Source organism: Trachemys scripta, chromosome 8 (assembly GCF_013100865.1).
Source record: "Trachemys scripta elegans isolate TJP31775 chromosome 8, CAS_Tse_1.0, whole genome shotgun sequence".
In the NCBI taxonomy this organism is placed as follows: Eukaryota; Metazoa; Chordata; order Testudines; family Emydidae; genus Trachemys; species Trachemys scripta.
In genome coordinates, this window is record NC_048305.1 from 56,698,124 (window position 1) to 56,717,921 (window position 19,798).

The 19,798-nt window shown below is 43.1% G+C and overlaps 1 protein-coding gene across 1 annotated transcript in view; it reads left to right on the forward strand.

Annotated features, from left to right (window-relative positions):
• The window catches only part of HMCN1 (hemicentin 1), a 329,872-nt gene that overhangs the window by 184,426 nt on the left and 125,648 nt on the right, over positions 1 to 19,798 (forward strand). Inside the window, 10 exon segments of the mRNA XM_034778414.1 lie at positions 1,817 to 1,947; positions 2,884 to 3,031; positions 3,812 to 3,955; positions 5,211 to 5,366; positions 9,561 to 9,839; positions 14,910 to 15,191; positions 16,265 to 16,373; positions 17,021 to 17,190; positions 17,442 to 17,596; positions 18,510 to 18,633. Coding sequence (XP_034634305.1) covers positions 1,817 to 1,947; positions 2,884 to 3,031; positions 3,812 to 3,955; positions 5,211 to 5,366; positions 9,561 to 9,839; positions 14,910 to 15,191; positions 16,265 to 16,373; positions 17,021 to 17,190; positions 17,442 to 17,596; positions 18,510 to 18,633 — 1,698 coding nt within the window.

A 19,798-nucleotide genomic window follows, 5' to 3' on the forward strand; every position in this document is an offset into this window, starting at 1 on the left:
TCAGGAGACAGTGGACAGTCATAGCACCTACTCTGTGTAGTGTACTTCCATCCTAACCTGGTTTAATTCCAATAGGAAATTCCCACAGGAATTAACACAGCCCCAAGCAGTGTTAACTCCCCCTCTATGTCTTCTACTCTATTTAGCAGGGGGAGGTAGGGCACAGGCATGCGCAGACAGCCTATGGTTACCTCGCTCCCTCAGTATCATTCTTTCAGAGGAGCACCATAGGCAGCTCTGTTTCCAGTGCAGTTACCATGGGATCCATTAGGATGTTGCCTGCTTTCCCTATAGACCATAGGCTCTGTGGAGTTCCAGGCTGCTCCTTGATATTTGCAAGGCAGCAATGTGGAGTTCCATCCACACACTCATGAGACATTACACCTTGGTCCAATTCTCCTTTGGGACAGCGATTCTACAAGCAGCTATACCACCTGCATCCTCATAACCTCATCCTCTCTGAGTTACCCACACTGGAATATGTGTGGACATATGGACCATCACTCCAAGAAGAAAGGGAAATGACTTACCTTATTGCAACTGGAAATGTTCAGTATGTATGGTTGCCGTCTATATTCCATTACTCATCCTCCTTCCCCTCTGCTTTGGATCATGTCTGATTATTTGGTCTGCACTGACTCTTAAACCGTTGGCAGAGATTACGAGGAGAGTAAGGGCCACTACAGAGCAATAGACATTACTTGGAAGAATTTTCCAGTCTCAGGCATGTGGAGCACATGCACACCCACAGTGGAATACAGATAGGGACCATAAATCTCAAAGAACTTTGGTTACAAAAGTAAGTAGCTTCCCTTTATGCCTATACAGGACAGGAGCAGGCATCATGCCTCCAGCTGCATTTGTAGAGAGAGTGATCACTAGTGGCCATTGCTACACCTCTGGAAAAGGTGTAGCGTATGCTTTCTTCAGTGCAGCTCTGCATTCACAAGTCAGTGTACAATGTGAGGGACCAGAATCATGGTGATTCTCCTACCCCCTGGAGGTAGGCCCCTTGTGGGACACTGAGCACTTCCAGTATTGTTAGTGGGACTCCCTCATTCCCGAGAGCATAGAGGAGGAAGGGTTTCCTTACACCCTTTCCCACAATGCATCTGTGCTGGGTCAACCATGATTATTATTAGCAATGTGTCAAATTAAAATAAAGGACTATACTTAAACCAGTAGGAAGAAGGAAACTAAGTGACAAAGGTTCTATTGGAGTTTGTATCCTGTCTAGCAAGTATCAGCCTGATGAAAGTGCCAAAGTAAGATCTTAGTTAGAGAGCCTCTCACCTAGCTAACCTTGACATTCTCTTCTTAAAATAATACTGAGACTTCTTTATAAAAAGGATCCCTTCCTCTTAGAATGAAATCATTTTTTTCCCCCGAAAGAAAATCTTCATCCCCAGAGAAGGGTCACACTAAATGGAACTGCAATTGGAATGTTGCAATTCATTGAAACGATTTAGGACTTACATTGTATTTAGCTGTATCTGAGTTCACTGTACACAGCTTCCACTGTAATCTATCTTTGATAACTTGTACAGTGAGACAGCTTTTAACCTAACACAGTTTGATATGAGGTATTAACCCCTTTACTCCAACACAGGTTTGATGACACAGACATTAACAGACACTTGACTATAGCATAAAACTATTACATGTGCATTAATAAATACCAGCTATAAAGAAAAACCTGACATGATGAAAATAATGTGCAGAACTTTAAGACAACATGTTGGTTTTGCTTTTTTACATGTTTATGTCCATGGCATTTTTGATTAAATAAATCTTTGCTTAACATAATTTATTATAGTTCCTCCTGAAATTCAAGATCAAGAAAAGGTGACAAATGCATCTGTAGTGGTTAATCAGCCTGTGAATCTCTACTGTGAAGTGTCAGGCAACCCCTTTCCCATCATCACATGGTATAAAGATGATGTCCAGGTATGCAGTGTTTGTTGATTTCATGGCAAATTAAGTGAAACGACTATAAATGTACAAAAGCCAATTCCACCAGATTTCGCATTAGCTTTCTAAAGCCTTTTTGGTGACTATAGCATAAAGCTTGAGAAGAGAGCTCATTTAAATAAAATAAAATATATTTATTTACTTAGGGTATGTCTATACTAGTAGCACTTTACTGGTATAGGAATATCATTATATTATATTGGAAAAGCTTTGTAGCAGTGTAGTAAAAACCACCGTCTACAAGTGAAACAAGCTATACTGGTAAAAGCACAATTTTGCCAATATAACTTGCATCTATTCCAACACAGTTATTTTGGTCAGGGATCATACCTTCTGCCAGCAGAAATTTGTAGTGTTGACCTGGCTTTAGATTTAAGCAAAAATAAAAACATGCATACACAAAGCACTGGGTACCTTTGTAACTAATTAAATATATGGTCACATAACTCACAGTGATGACCACTGAATTGTGCACAGGTAATAAATTAACTCACGCATTCATTAAATCAAAGCAACAGAAAAGCACCTTTCAAGCCTTCTCCAAAAACTAGCCTCAGCCTCCCCCCAAACCTTATCATCTATATCTTAGATCTCAAAACATTTTACAAAGAAGGACAAGTATTTTAACCCCTGCAACAAAGAGACTAAAAAGGAGATTTGATTATCATACAACTGCAAATTATAATATTGCCATACAGTTATCTGCCCATTATTATATAACTACCCACTGGTTATGCTTAATAACTTACATTGTTCTTTGAAGGTATTATGGTTGTGACAGAGAAGGGACATTAAGTGGATAGATTATTGTTTAAGAAAAACTACTAACTTCTTTTCAAAATCCAGCTGCAGTGTTTGGCTGATGTAACTGGACCACATAATGCTGATCTCTTTGATTTTTTTTTTTTAAAGGTTGTGGAAAGTAGTACTCTCCAGATTTTGCACAATGGGAAGATACTGAAGCTCCTTAGGGTTGCTGCTGCTGATGGTGGACAGTTTTCATGCAAAGCAACTAACATAGCAGGGAGTTCTGAGAAGCTATTTAATGTAGAAGTGCTAGGTTAGTACTGTGCTCTTTAAAGTTGGTAATCTGAAAAAATGGTATTTGGTACTTATAAGTCATTACATTGCAGGGTTTTTTTTTGGTCATGTTAAATACAGGATATAGTATCTCTCCACACAATAACATCTTATGTTGTTTGAACTTTGTCATCTTTTTGGTACCATACACAAAAAGCTGCTTTCCATCTCAGACTTCGGATATAAGATATTTTATCTTAATGTCTTGTGCATATTTTACTAATGGAACACAGATGACAGGCTAGAAAGATTTTCTTGTGCCATACAGTCAGTTCCCCAGCACTTGTTCAGAATTGCTTTCTATGTGAAGGATCATAGGCACAATAGAAAGGTGTTATAGAACAGCAGCTGCAGCCAGCGGCGGCTCCAGTCACCAGCACTCCAAGCGAGGGCGGCAGTCAGGCGGCAGTCAGGCAAGTGGCATGCTTGCGGGAGGTCCGCCAGTCCCGCAGATTCGGCGGCAATTCGGCGGCGGGTACGCCGAAGCCGTGGGACCGGCAGACCTCCCGCAGGCATGCCACCGAAGGCAGCCTGCCTGCCGTGCTTGGGGCGGCAAAAAAGCTAGAGTCGCCCGTGGCTGCAGCATTCACTTTCACAATTAAGGTTGAAGCTTTGCTACATATACTGATTACATGGTCATCCTGAACTCATGGCCTCCATGATCTAATCTGTTCAGTTAGTCCCATTGTCAGCAAGTCTTCCACATTTAGTCGCCATGTTAGCCATGTTTAGTTCTCATTGTAACGTTTCTTTTTCCAAGTTCCACCAAACATAAAAGGTGCTGACACACCAGGGGAAGTTTCAGTCACCCTCAACCAAGAGACCAGTCTGGAGTGTAAAGTCAAAGGCTCTCCTTTTCCTGTCATTCAGTGGTTCAAAGATGGCAAGTAAGTACCCCCTCTTTGTCTGTGGCAAGGACATTATGATGGGTGAGAAAGGAGACAGATGCACTCTACTATCAAGTGCTGCTTATGACTAATCAGTCAGTGGTATGCCATTGTAATCAGTTCAGACTCATACTACTGTTATATGTTGATGTTGTGTGGTTAAGTATATCATCTTGCTGTTTCATAGCGAAATGCCAATTTGTAAGTAATGTGGCACATGCAGTATATATTTATGGTGGGTAAAACCATACAGCACACAAACCAAGACAAACACACAGCCACTTCTTTGAGGTCATTCCATAGAGATTATTTTAATGTTGTTCAAAGTGCAGTCACTTCTTTGCTAAAATGGCTATTTTTTTTGGTGGTGGTGGATAGTACCCATGAGCAAATTGTTAAACATTTTTCCAAATAGTGCCCTATATTGCTGTGTATATATAGAGTTGAGATTTTATAACTTTAAACTGCATGTCTCAGTTCTTCAGCTCTTCTTTCAGGAAAGCCCATTTAAAAGAGGAATTTTTGCAGTGCAAATGTTAGCTGAAAAACAAAAATGGTACTATAAATAGGCTGAAAAAATAGCATTAACATGTCACAATGTAGTTCTTTGCCAGCAAAACCAGCTATCCCGATGTGACGATGGCTTGCTATTCTTTGGTGTATAGACTTCAGAGCTTTTATCTACTAAACAGAGACATTTTGTCATTACTAAGGGAGTCATTATGGTCTAATAATTAGAGAAGGGGACTGGGAATCAGGAGATCTTAGTCTATGCCTGGCTCTGCCACTGACATACTGTGTGACCTTGGTCAAAACTTAAGTACACCTCTACCCCGATATAACGCTGTCCTCGGGAGCCAAAAAATCTTACCGTGTTATAGGTGAAACCGCGTTATATCGAACTTGCTTTGATCCGCCAGAGTGCGCAGCCTACCCCCCCACCCCCCCCGGAGCACTGCTTTACCGCGTTATATCCGAATTCGTGTTATATCGGGTCACGTTATATCGGGGAAGAGGTGTATTTTGTGCCTTGGTTTCTTCTGTAAAATGGGAATAATAATAATGATAGTTAACTACCATTGGATAGCAATTTTAGCTCTTTGCATGAAAAGTTCTGTTCTAGTGCTAAATATTAATTCGTATTTTATTGCAGTGATTTTTTATTCAAATATTCTTTATTACTATTAGAAGGGTTTTAAAAAAAACTATTTTAACACATACTTGTGGGGATAGGGAGAACAGTGCCAGGAAATGAAATAAACTTTTCTCCAGGCCCCTTTTTTTTGGGAGATCCTAATATCGAACTTCTGGACAAAGGACAAGTTCTGCGCATAAAGAGTGCTAGAAGACTCGACAAAGGACGCTATCAGTGCAGTGTGACCAATGCTGCTGGCAAACAAGTCAAGGAAGTCAAGCTGATCATCCATGGTAAATTTAAAAAATTCTCTGGGATTAGGCATTCTTCTGTTTTGTCCAATAAAATAGCTTTCTGTTTTGCAGGGAAACAATATGCAGATTAAGGCCCTGATCCTGCAAAGAACTGTGCATATGCTTAATTTTACATTTATCTGTCCTCCCATTGACCTCCAGGGGACTCCCTAGATGTGTGAAGTTAAGCATGTGCATAAAACTCAGCAGGACTGGGGCCTAAGCCAGCTTTAGGTATATTTTCTTGATTTTTTTAGCTATTGAAAATATTTTGGAGCAGTTTCATAAACCTGTAGTCTCTGAGTTCTTTATAAAATTAATATCAACTGAAATGTTATCATCTAGTTAGTTTAATTTTGTTGATTTTTGTTTGTTTGTTTGTTTAATACAGCGAGGGCCTGACTTTCCTCAATTTATGCCAGTGTAGATCAGAAGTAAAAGATCACTAAAGCCAGTGGAATTACACCAGTGTAAAATTGGTCTGGGGGAATTGGGAAGAAAATCTGGCAGAGAATGGCTTAGAATATACAGCATTCCAAAAGAGTTAGATCTATAGATTTAAAGGATTAGGTCGTCAGTTGTCATAATTTGGTGTAACTCTGTTGATTTAATGAAAATATGTTGATTTATGCCAGCTGAGGATCTGGCGCAGAGGAGCTAACTATATTAACATTTAATTATTCTTGATTATTGACTCACTTATATAGCACAATTGCCTGGTGCTTTACAAACAGAGTAAGGCATCTTCCTTGCAATATAATAAGGACAAGCCGAGCAAAGACAATTCAAGCTTCTCGGTGGGATATGTTTAGGTAAGGGTAGGTATGGGAGTTATTGGTGGCAAGAACAGGGTTAGAAAGATTTCTGGGAGGAATGGATTTGATAGAGGAACTCACGTGCCTGGCAGATAAGAAGAGGGAGGAGAGCCTTCCATTTGGAATGGGCAGCATCAGTGAAGGTCCAGTCAAGCCTGCGAGCTGGGAGGAGTATAGGGGGAAATGAGAGCAGAGAGATAGTTGGTGGGGAGACTATGTTGGCCTGAAAAAAAGTGAGTTATAGGAGGTTAAATGTGACATTGTAAAAGTAGGAAGACAGTGATGTGCTGGCAAAAAAATTGAGGATATCACTAATGACCATGGGTGGGGTGATTTCAGTGGAATGGAAAGAAAGCAAGACAGGCTAGAGGGGATTGAGGAGAAAGCTTGAGGAAAAATCTAAGTAATGTGAGCAGTGAGCAGATTCATAGTCTTCAAAAACAAAGGGAGGAGATAAATTGGACAGTAGTTAGAGAGCCAAAGGGGATATGCCATTAATGTCAAAGGGTACAACCCTGGGTATATAGACGGATGCTCGGAGAGGGAGAGGGGAATCCGGGCATAATTTCCTATTAGATCTTAGTTTTCTTTGCTCTTTAGTCCTCTTGTTTTTTGTTTGTTTGTTTGTTTGTTTGTTTGTTTGTTGTTTGTTTTAATGACATTTCCCACATGCTCAGGAGAATTCAAACTCTTGATGTAGCTTCAATAACTTTCATTATTAAAATTTTGGAATTGAAGAGATACATAAAGTGAAATTAATGAGAAGGATTTTCCCCTTGAGACCTATAATACGGAAAAACTGAGAATTTTAACAGCTGGATGACAGCCAGGATTATAAATGATGAGTGACTGCATTTGGTATTTAGTTATTGTCACCTTTATCTTGGTGTAGTCCAGTTCTCAAACTGGGGATTGGGACCTCTCAGGGGGTTGCGAGGTTATTACATGGGGGGTCGCGAGCTGTGGGAGGTATTGCCAATACAGAGAAGGACTGGGATATCATACAGGAAGATCTGGATGACCTTACAAACTGGAGTAATAGTAATAGGATGAAATTTAATAGTGAAAAGTGCGAGGTCATGAGAAGGACCTTGGAGTATTGGTTGATCACAGGATGACTATGAGCCGCCCATGTGATATGGCCGTGAAAAAAGCTAATGCGGTCTTGGGATGCATCAGGTGAAGTATTTCCAGTAGAGATAAGGAGGTGTTAGTACTGTTATGCAAGGCAGTGGTGAGACCTCATCTGGAATACTGTGTGCAGTTCTGGTCTCCCATGTTTAAGAAAGATGATTTCAAACTGGAACAGGTACAGAGAAGGGCTACTAGGATGATCCGAGGAATGGAAACCTGTCTTACGAAACGAGACTCAAAGAGCTTGGCTTGTTTAGCCTAACCAAAAGAAGGCTGAGGGGAGATATGATTGCTCTCTATAAATATATCAGAGGGATAAATACCAGGTAGGGAGAGGAATTATTTAAGCTCAGTACCAATGTGGACACAAGAACAAATGGATATAAACTGGCCATCAGGAAGTTTAGACTTGAAATTAGACGAAGGTTTCTAACCATCAGAGGAGTGAAGATCTGGAACAGCCTTCCAAGGGGAGCAGTGGGGGCAAAAGACATATCTGGCTTCAAGACTAAGCTTGATAAGTTTATGGAGGGGATGGTATAATGGGATAGCCTAATTTTGGCAATTAATTGGTGTTTGACTATTAGCAGTAAATATGCCCAATGGCCTGTGATGGGATGTTAGATGGGATCTGAGTTACTACAGAGAATTCTTTCCTGGGTGTCTGGCTGGTGAGTCTTGCCCACATGCTCAGGGTTTAGCTGATCGCCATATTTGGGGTTGGGAAGGAATTTTCCTCCAGGGCAGATTGGCAGAGGCCCTGGGGGGGTTTCGCCTTTCTCTGCAGCGTGGGGCACGGGTCACTTGCTGGAAGATTCTCTGCACCTTGAAGTCTTTAAACCATGATTTGAGGACTTCAGTGGCTCAGCATAGGTTTGATACAGGAGTGGGTGGGTGAGATTCTCTGGCCTGCGCTGTGCAGGAGCTCAGACTAGATGATGGTCCCTTCGGACCTTAAAGTCTATGATATTTTATAAGTGGGGTTTCATTCAGAGATTTGTTATGTGAAAGGGGTCACCAGTATAAAAGTTTGAGAACTACTGATGTAGTCAGTATCTGTTAGTGTATTCTTCTGCTCCCAGTATTTAGTATAGCTGTGGGCTAGAAGAGACAGAGAGAAGCCTTGTTTTGTCTTTGATCGTTTCCCAAGACAGCATGTTAAAACTATTCCAACTGTTCTCAATTTCTGTATGTGAAATCACTTGCTGAAACATTTTTATATTTCATTTAAGTAGGTTTTAGCATATTTTATAGCTTTATTTTATATGTAAATTATTTAACCAGGATAAAGCTGTGGCATAATTTGGTAACCTAAAACACCCAGCTCATTGGTTTAACCCCCTTCCCTACTCTACTTGATTTTTCTGTGCTGCCCTTTTAGATGAACATTCAGTGGAAATCAGTGTATGTTAGGGTGTACCATGTATGTTTGGCAGCAGAGGAGGTATGTGTCTGCCAGATGAATCTGGTACTTTCAAGAGCAGTAAAGCAGTTAATTTAGGTTTTGCCAATTGCAATGTGTTTTTATTGCCCTTTTCAGAGATTTGTGAACTCTTTATGTTGGATAATTTTACATGAAAAGCTTGTTTGCTAGAAAAATATAAGTACCGTTGACTAGTGAGTGATAAGAGTGACTCTGGGTCAAGATTTTAAAAAATAGGAGTCTAAATCAAGGCTCCTAAGTGCCTGTTTAGGCTTATAAGTAAGTGACTTTATTTTCAGAAGTGCTGAGTACCCAGCATTTCCCATTGAAGTCAATAGGGGGTCTTGAATACTCAGCCCTTCTGAACAACAGGTCACTGGTTTCAGTAGTTGCACTAGCTGACTGAGCAGTGGAGGGACTGCTCTAGACTTACCTGCGAAAGATGGGGTAAAAACAGAGCCATGTCCTATGGGGGAAGTAAGTGCATCCTGGAAGAAGTATAGCAAGGGCCTTGCTCAATGGACATATTGGGGAGCTGCAGAAGACAGAATGGGCTGTGCCTTAAAGGTATGGTGTGGCCCTTTCTTATTAGATTCCATTCATCTTACATGCGCCGAGCTCTTAGTGTGCCACAGATGTTTGTGCTGAAAGTGGATAACTGCATTGGTGAATGTGTTGGGGATGCTGGAGGTCTTATCAGCCCAAAAGTTCTTTAAATCTTCCGACACTGTAATGTTTAACCCATTTATAGCGGCACAAATTTGCTGTAATGCGGACTCTAGCAATAAGGTTTTAATGCTGTTGTTTTATCTTTTTACATAGTCCCACCTACTATAAAAGGAGGAAATATTACTACTGAGATATCCACACTGCTCAGCAGCTTAATAAAGCTGGAATGTGAAACCAGGGGAATCCCAGCCCCTACCATTACATGGTATAAAGATGGACACCAGATTATTTCAAGTCCACAAGCTCTTTATGTGGACAGGGGGCAGTTCCTTCAGATTCCTCGGGCTCAAGTCTCGGATTCTGCTAAGTATACCTGCCTGGTGATCAATATTGCTGGCACTGCGGAAAAAATATATCAAGTGGATGTCTATGGTAAAGAGAGAGTTTATTTAACATGCTTGTTCACCATTTGTTCTGGCTTATAAAACATGCTTATTCAACACTCTAGCTGCGCTCTCATAGAGCTAGGTTGTGTAGTGCTTCCCGAAGGACTGAAGTATCCTGTCACTCAGAGTTGGTTGCTGAAGCTAAGGTTCGGCACACATTAGCAAGGCAGCATGGGAAAGCTTGCACTGTCACAGCCTGCGCTATATCTAATATCATCTATGCAGCTATGAAGAAGGCTTCTGTCTTCAGAGCTGTCAGTTGGTACCTTTTATAAGTAGGAAACATTAAAACTACTTTCCCCCCACAAATCCCTTCTTTCTCTCCCCACCCCATTCCCCCCTCCTGTCATCTTAAGTTTCCTGAATGTCACATCTGGGGTGGCTCATTACCATGAATGCCGACCTCCGGGCAGACTGTCAAGAAGCAGGGCAAAACCCCAAAACTGTTTGTATTCTCTGTAATTAAATTTCACCAATCCAGTAACAAGTGTGAACTCTTAAAAAAAACACTTTTATAGTCTTACCAATGAGTCACTGACAGTCGCCTTGGGCATTCCAGTCTATCTTGCCACCCAGGCAAACTGGACTTTCTGGTAGATGGTTGCTTTACACCAAAAATCACAATAATATTCAGGTTACTCCCAGTCCCAAAGGACCAGCCATTTACCCCCAGGTCAACTGTACTCAGATCTCAAACCGAAGGCCATGCTTGTAGCCAATCTGTAACGAACTAGCTAAAGAGTTATTAACTAGGAAAAAGAAATGAGAGTTATTTACAAGATTAAAGCACACACAGATGAGGTACAGTCAGGTTTCAAAAGGTAATAGAAATTTCTATAGTAAGCAAACTCGGTATATCTTTTAGGGCTAACCCAGGCAAAACAATTGAGGACTTCTTGCATATACTTAGACATCCTTGCCCCTCAGAGTTCAGACAGCATAGTAATAATGAATTGTCCTTATCAGACATTTTTATTCCCTTCCCTCCACATTCCAGCTTTGATGGGACAAGGGGTTGGGCATGTACCCTCTTCAGGGTTGTGGGGAAAGCAATCAACAGGTCTTTCATCCACAATGGTTTGTCTGATGTCTGTAGACCTTCTTTTGTTGGGAAAGAGATCACTACAAGAGGTGTTAACTGGTATTTCACACTTGATAATGCTTCTCTCCTGACTGCATGGGATTTACAGTCTTAGATCTTCTCTACACTGGCAAGTTTCTGTGCAGTAAAGCAGCTTTCTGCGGTGTAACTCTTCAGGTGTACACACTGCCAAGCCATGTAGGGTGCAGAAACTGCACAGTTGCAACGCTGTAAAAAAAACCCACCCCGACAAGAGGCATACCGCTTTCTGCGCTGAGGCTATAGTGCTGCAGTGCCAGTGTAAACACCCGGGTCGATTACAGTACTGCAATTGGCCTCCAGGAGGTGTTCCACATGCCTGTTCTCACCTCTCTGGTCATCTGTTTGAACTCAACTACCTTGCCCTCAGGTGACCAACCGAGAGTCCCACTCCTTAAATTCCTTGGGAATTTTGAAAGTCCCCTTCCTGTTTGCTCAGGGACGCGTGCGGTGGTCTCAGCTCATCTTTCTAGTTGACCATATTTGCTCCACGCACCAGGCGATCCCCCGCTTGGAGCAATGCCGAGCTATTGGACCTCATCAGCATTTGGGGAGAGGAGGCTATCCAGTTCCAGCTACACTCCAGCCGTAGGAATTATGATACCAATGGACAGATTTCATGAAGCATGACAGAAAGGGGCCATGACCAGGACACACTGCAGTGCAGGGTCAAAGTGAAGGAGCTGCGGAACACCTACCACAAGGCGCAAGAGGCAAACCGCTGCTCCAATGCTGCGCCCACAAGCTACCGGTTCTACAAAGATCTGGACGCAATACTTGGTGGTGACCCCACCTCTACTGTGAAGGCCACTCTGAATACTTTGGTGGTTCGCATGCTAGTTGAGAGTGGACTGAGCCAGGAAGAGGAAATCTTGGACGATGATGTGGAGGGGGAGTGGGACCCAGAGGCAGAGGATGACTCAGAGGTCATAGATGCATGCAGCCAGGAGCTCTTCTCTACCCCAGAGGAGGCTAGCCAGCCACAGCTGTTGGATGTTGGCAAAGCGCAAACAGGAAAGGAGGCCCCTGGTAAGTGACTTTGATTTTGGGAATCTCTGAAGCAAGTTCTTGGGGACAAGAGGGTTGCAGAAAGTAGGCTTGTGTCTTTATGATGTGTACTACCACATGCCTAGTCTGAGCAGTGGAACAGCAGGGTATTGTTTGACTCCCTCACTTCATGGGAATTTGTCTCAGAGATCCCCACGAAACTCTCATGGAGATACTGGGTAATCCGCTGTCACAGGTACTTTGGCAGAGCTGTTTTGTTTCTTGCCCCATTAACGGTAACTTTCCCGCGCCACTCTGCCATCACTCAGGGGGAGGTCTGTTACTGGACACTGGCGAGCCACATAAGGGCCAGGGTGAAACCTGCTGTCTCGGCAAAGACCCTTCCTTGATTCCTGCTCACCCTCAGCAGAGAGATATCTTCCATAATGAACACAGCCTGTGGAAAATGTGGGGACAGTAATGATTATAAGGACCCACCCCAAGATTCCCCCAAGATCCATGTGCTCAGTGTACAGTACGGTCTGGGAACACTGATTTCCTTGCCCCTGTGGTTACTCACCATTTTGAGGGCCTTGTGGCTCATGCGTGCTTGCCTGGGGTCAACCAGTTAGTGACAGGTATATGAATAGTGGCTGTGTTTCAAATCACTGAATCAGTGGTCTGTGTGTTGCAAACAATACTGCTTCTGTAAAATGTTGCATTTTGGCTTCACAGATATGACCTTGGGAGCCCAGCCTCCCTCTTTATCTCCAGCTGAATGGCTGCGCAGAATTAGAAAGGGGCCACGAAGAACTAAAGAGGACTTGCTGCGTGATGTCATGATGTACTACTCCGCTGAAAAACAAGAATTGAAGGGACAGCGAGAAGAGGGACCAAAAGGAGAACATGGCATGCCAAAACAAAGCCATGGAACGGCTCTTCAGTATTATGGAGCGCCAAGCGGACACACTCCAGGCGCTACTAGCACTGCAAACAGAGCATCTCCATGCCCGACCTCCCCTGCAGCCGCTGTTGCAAAACTCTTTCCCATGAGCCCCCCCCCCCCCCCCCCCGCACCCTCCCAGACACGGCCAACACATTCTTATCAACATTCTGTACCCGCTGCATTCCACTTGTGCCCTGTCACAGTCCCGCACCGCGGACTCCCAGTACCCACTGCACTCAACACCTGTCCCTCTGCAGTTTGGCCCTGCTGAAGTACAGTAACCGCTGCACTGTACTCCAAAGGAGAAGGTTGCATACGATACCTGGACATACACAAATCTTTAACCGTTCCGGGACCCCACCTCCTCCTGGAACTCTCCCTTCCCTCATTCCTCATACTGCTGATGTGTATTTTTGTTTCTCTCTCTCCTTGGGTTGTTGTTTTTTAATAAAATAATTGTTTTGGTTTGAAAGCAATCTTTATTCCATTAATTGAAAGCAAACAGAGCCCTGCAAAGCAACAGGCAATTTTCTTAACTCTTCACAGTGCCTCGTCTGCAACAATCACAATCACCTCCTAGCATTACAAGCACTGCACTTCTGAGCATAGCAACAAATGTTAGTGGCTTTCAGCTTCAAATTGCTGCCTCAAGGCATTCTTGATCCTTATGGCCCCACGTTGCGCCCCTCTAATAGCCATGCTCTCTGGCTGTTCAAATTCAGCTTCCAGGCACTGAACCTCACCAGTCCAGCCCTGAGTGAAGCTTTCACCCTTCCCTTCACAAATATTATGGAGTGTACAGCATGCGGCTATAAGCATAGGAATATTGTCATCGGCCAGGTCCAGCGGGCTTTTAAACGGCCAAAAGCACATTCAACAGTCATTCTGCACTTGCTCAGCCTGTTGTTGAACCACTCCTTGCTGCTGTCACGATTCCCCATGTATGGCTTCCTAAGCCACGGCATTAAGGGGTAGGCAGAGTCTCCCAGGATCACAGTGGGCATTTCGACTTCCCCTAGGGTGATCTTCTGGTCCTGGAAGAAAGTCCCTGCAGCTTCTTGAATAGGCCAGTGTTCCAAAAAATGCATGCGTCATGCATCTTTCCGAATAAGCCTGCATTAATGTCCATGAAATGCCCACGATGATGCAGAAGTGTCTGGAGAACCATAGAGAAATACCCCTTCCGATTAATGTACTTGGTGGCTAGGTGGGACAGGACCCAGGATGCCCCTCAATGCCTTCTGCCTTCCCACAACTCTTAGCGGCAGAAGAAAAAGAGGTGCTCTGTGGGATAGCTGCCCAGAGTGCACCGCTCCAGATACCGCTGCAAGTGCCACAAGTGTGAACATGCTATTGTGCAGGCAGCTGACAGTGTGAACACACAACAGCGGTTTCCCTTCAGCAGTCTCTGAGTGGAAATGTTACTGCTGGCGATGTAACTCTGCCAGTGTAGACATACCCTTAGCAAACATTTTTATACTAACAGAGCAAACGTTTAGACATTACCTTATCACACTGGATACAAATATTATAAGTAGGGTTCATACATGCAGCATCTTACAAGCATTCCATAAAGTCGAAACACATTCTTATAACTGTTTTAACTATACAAACACACAGGTTTGCCAGACTGGTTGCCAGCTATGTATTTGTTAGTGTTCAGTGAGGCCTGGGGCCTTGGCATGAGCTGGCATCTGGTCTGCCAGTGTCACACCTGACTTAAGACTCTTAGTCTCTATTCTTCCATCTCAGAGCCTCATCATCTCTTTTAATAAAGTGGTGAACAATCAGCTAGGGCATCTGTCTATTAAATTGTTAACTGTTCTTTATAAGTACTTTGTCTTAACCTCTTCTGACAAAAGATGTCTCACATAAAATAATACATAATATAAAATTAGGTAGAGCCAGAGGGGGTTGGGAGGAACGGACCCATTTGCTGTTAATACATTTTCTGGCTACAAAGTTAATCACTTGCAATATATATATATTTTCCTCTTCTCTAGTTCCTCCGGTTATTGAGGGTGGCTCTGACACAGTCCAGAACAAGCAGGTGATTGCTGGAAATTCACTGACATTGGAGTGTAAAGCTGCTGGCAACCCCCCTCCTCTCCTTACCTGGTTAAAAGATGGCGTGCCTGTGAAAGCAAGTGATAACCTCCACATTGTGTCTGGTGGGAAGAAACTGGAGATCTTGAATGCTGGAGAGGCCGATCATGGCCAGTACATATGTGTGGCCACCAGCATAGCAGGAGAAAAAGAAATCAAATATGATGTTGAAATCTTAGGTGCGTGAGCAGCAGAACAATGTCTTTACAGAACTTGCATCAGAATTAAACCTGTACTTATTTTTGCTGGTGTCACAAAACTGCAGTTCAGTGGGTCAAACGTCACATTTAATTAAGCCCAGCCATTCCACGTTTTCTCCGCCAAGTTTGACAGGCCTGTGGACGGCTGCTTTCAGACTACTTCTGGGACAGTTTTCATGAGGGAGATTGTAAACATCACTTGGAAGGACACACAGATGTCTTCCAAATGGGCCTTAAGATCAGGGACAGGAGAAAAATCACAGCTGCAAAATAAATAAATAAATAAATAAATAAAATAATATCAAGGGGTTCTTCGATTTTTAGGCTGCCTGTACATTTTTGGCTACATTATGCAAATCCTAAACTTTCCTTTGAAAAATGTTTCTCTCTTTCCATTGAAACCTTCACTCCAATCTAGATCTGAACACTGCCTCGTTGGCCCATCTCTATATATGAGTCATGCAAATGCTAGTCATGAAATAGCAACTTCCAGCATAGTAAGGCTCCTTGTATTGTAGGTGCTACTATTCTTTAAGGTCTTGATTATGCCTTGTAGGCACAGATGTGCATTGAGACACCACCACCACAGGGGAGCATTGGGGGCCACAGGCTTGCAGATGCAGTATGCCCAGCTTACTGTCCCCTGAATGACTTTGCTGGTCTGTGAATGAGGTGGGGACTGAAGGCCCTGCCTTCCCCCCATCTTCCCACTCCCTTGGAGTGCCATGATCCCCAAAGGATCAGATGGGCCATTTGAAAGGAGGGTGGGGAAGGCTCTTAGTTTCCTTTCTCCATGCATAGAGGGAGTAGGGGGAATCTGGCCCTAGATAAATTAAGTGCCACACAAGAGCAATAAAAACGATAGGACAGAGGACACCATCTGTTTGGTGCCCTTCATTGCAAGGGCACAACTCTGTACATTGAACCCAATTTAATACCCTGTTCCAGTATGCGGTGGGTGCTAAGATATATGTTTTACAATATGTGGTTGTTTTTGACACTTTTTCTGATATTTAAATGTTTATTCTGGTGCATTTTTTATCACTTTACAGTCCCACCACTTGTGGAAGGGGGAGAAGAACCGTCAGACTACATTGTGATCCTTCATAGCCCTCTGGAGCTGGACTGTCCAGCAACAGGAACCCCTCCACCAACTATCATGTAAGGGGGTTGGTATGTCAGTTATAAATTCCACCACTTGCTTAGATGGGCTTGGAAGTAATTGTTATGCACTGACCATACCATTTGATCATAGACTAAAATACAGTGGGTGAAATCCTGGCCTCGTTGAAGCCAATGGCAAAACTCTGACTTCAGTCGGGTCAGAATTTTGCCCCCCTCTTTTGTTTTTTAAAGTAGCCTTGTTGGTTATACCAAAGTAAATATTTCAGAGACCACTCTGGATTAAAAAGAAGTGGCAGAACTCTACTAATGACCCTTCCTCTACTGATGTCTCGTTTCCCTCTCCTCTGGTAACTATGGTCCCTCTTGCATGGAATCTTTCACTTCAGTCCCCTTCCCTCTCCTTTCGTGGCAGCTGTCCTTTCTGCAGCCTCCCCCAGTGCCTGCCTCCTTCCTTTTTCCTTCTCTGGTGTCTGCTTCCCATTTCCTGGTAGCTCGCTTCAAGCCCTTACTTATCTCTGGGAGCCCAAAAGAAGCAGAAATCTATGTAATATTTCCAGGCTTCCTTGAAAAATAGCTCTAGTTGTACGGTAACTTCCTATTTCTAGTTAACAGAAACATGTCTCTGGACTGTCACCCACTTTAAAAGAAATAAGTGTCTTAAGATTTTGCTTTCTTCACGCTAGGTGGTTGAAAGATGGCCAGCCAGTTGAAGAGGGAGATGGATATAAGATCTTATTAAATGGACGCAAACTTCTCATCTCCCGGGCTCAAGTGTCGGACACAGGTCGCTATAAGTGTGTGGCAACAAACAAGGCAGGAGACCATGAAAGGGAATTGGATATTACTGTGCATGGTATGTTACACAAGGGAGGAAAAAAGCAGCAGACTGACTTTATATTAAAAGGATGTTGCATACCTTCATTAGCAAGAAGGTATTTGTAGTTTTATACAGAACTGTAAAATTTGTAGAAATGTTGCGATAAATTGGTGACAACAGTGAGTAGAATTGTAATAATCAAAGCCATTTGCATTTGAGAGATTCTGTAGGTTGCACATTAATACTTTCAAATAGTGATTTATCTTTGTTTGTTTTGTGTCTTGCAGTTCCTCCAACAATCAAATCCACTGGCCCTTCTGAGAGAGCTGTGGCGGTATACAAACCCATGACATTGCAATGCGTAGCCAACGGTATACCCAGTCCTTCCATTACGTGGTTAAAAGATGGCCAGCCAGTAAACACAGCCAGAGGAAATATTCGAGTAAGCACAATGCTTTTGTGGCATCCAAAATTTGAAAGATAGTTACACTAAAGTGCTAACACACACCCCCATTAGTTTTCCTCTCCTTTTTTATTTCTCACGTGATGCTATGGAAATGCTAAAGATCCACCTGGAAGTCGATGGGAGTTTTGTCTGAGTAAGGAATTTGGGATTTGACTTGCAGTGTTCCGTTTTGTGAATCCATTTAGAAATCCATATGCTGTGTTTGCTGGAAGTCTAGTTTGTAGATACAGTGTCCACACCTCTCAGCTATACTTAATTCTCCAGAGGTGGTCATCTTTCCAATTGGGATAGCTATTGGGTGTAGCACTACTCATTTGCTGACTGGGAAGCAGGATGATGTAAATTTCTCTCTGAGCACCACCTCGGTGTCAATTTGGCACCTAAATCTTCTACTCTCCTTGGACTGTGGGATTCTGAGTGTTGGGAGACAGCCCTTCACATTGGAGAGGTTTGTGTGGCTCTCCCAGAGGCTTGATCTGGTGCAAATCCATGCCTCAGCTCATAACTCCTTGGCACCTCAGTGCTCTCCAGCAATGGGGCTTGAAGCTGCTTTGATCTATGCTAGACTGGAATGGCTTCTGGCATCCTGCCAGCAGTCCCATGCAGTAGCAGCCCTCTCTGCCTGCAGCCACTGCTTCACAGTGTTTGCCTGTCCTTTGCCATCCAGATCTCTTCTCTTCACAGCTGAACCAGCTAAGGAGCCATCACAGCCTTGTGGCTCAGGGGCTCTCTAACCTTCAAGACTAGGCCTCCTGTGTGAATGTAAGCCCCAGTCTGAAAAGAAGATGAGACTTTGTATATAGTGTAAATGTGTATCTTATCATTCATCTCAGTGGCTATGTCTGGAGTCATAGTGCAAATCTATTCTCTGCTTTCTGTTTTGGGGCAGCTGGAGTCTTCAGGCCGCATTCTGCAAATTGCCAAGGCCCTCCTGGAAGATGCTGGTAGATACACCTGCGTGGCAACAAATGCTGCAGGAGAAGCCCAGCAGCACATTCGGCTTCATGTGCACGGTAATGATGTTTCAGCCTCTCATTAAAAAAAGCTGCCTTAAAATTGCCACTTTTTAGCTTCTAACTGTCCATTCACTTCTTCTATTTTGAGCACATTCAGGAAGGCTGTGTTAGCTTCCCACACTTGTATTATCTGCAGAGATGTGTCACTCCATTTTCCTCCTTTTCTGGTCACTCTGCTTTTGTCTGAACTCATTACTGTCTCTCCAAGAAGTTCAGGGGGGAAACAGGGCCTTTGCATCATCTGATACCAAATGTCACAGGAACGAGCACCTCTCTCCAGTAAACTCAGTGTGTCATCCTCTTTTACACACTACAGCTGAGTTGAGAGAAGCTTCCGAGACATTAGGAGGTAAACTGTGTTCTTGACCCAGAAACAAGGCACCACTATCAGCATTACTGATTGGACCCAAATCTTGTGAGAACAAGCATTCTTTGCAAGCTTCTGCAGAAACATTTTCTCTCATATGTTAGGATCCTTTATTCTTTCAAACTTCTGGAAAGGATTTTTAATTTCCAGATGAACCAATGCAGAAGGGAGTAAGGAAAGTTCAGGAGTTATTTGCATGTAAGTTTGATAAATGTTTGACCATGCTTTAAATATATGAACCTCAGAGCTTCAAAACTCCTGGCCAGGCCTGGAGCCAACTTCCACTAGAGTCATGTGGTTTCTTTCTAGTGACTTCAATGGGAGTTGGATTGGAACCCCTTTGTGGCGATGTGGTGGTTTTTCTGTGATTTCTATTGTATCTGTTTGATTTGTGAATATGCAAGTTAACACAACAATGTTAAATTAAATGGGAGATTGCAGCACCTACCTTCATCGGGATGGAAAAGAGGAACCTTGCTTCTCCTGTATTCCTAAAGCCATATTTGATCTATCCAGCTGCTTTTGTCCTGAGACTGACTCACACTAGTTTGTCTTTTTCCCTCTACTCTTCCTGTCAGCAGTGCTGTGTGTGTCACTGCCTTGTGTGTCTGCCACCTTTTAATCTAGAACATACGTGGGCTAGGTAAAGTAAAGTGCCTTGCCTTATTAAAGCTCTCTGCAGCATTCAGTTCGATACAGCCATTTTAAATGTAAACAGAGTATGATTAAAAAGCTTGACATGTTAGAAAAGTGACTTTACAAAATTGATCCCTTCCTACCCCACTCAAGCTGTGT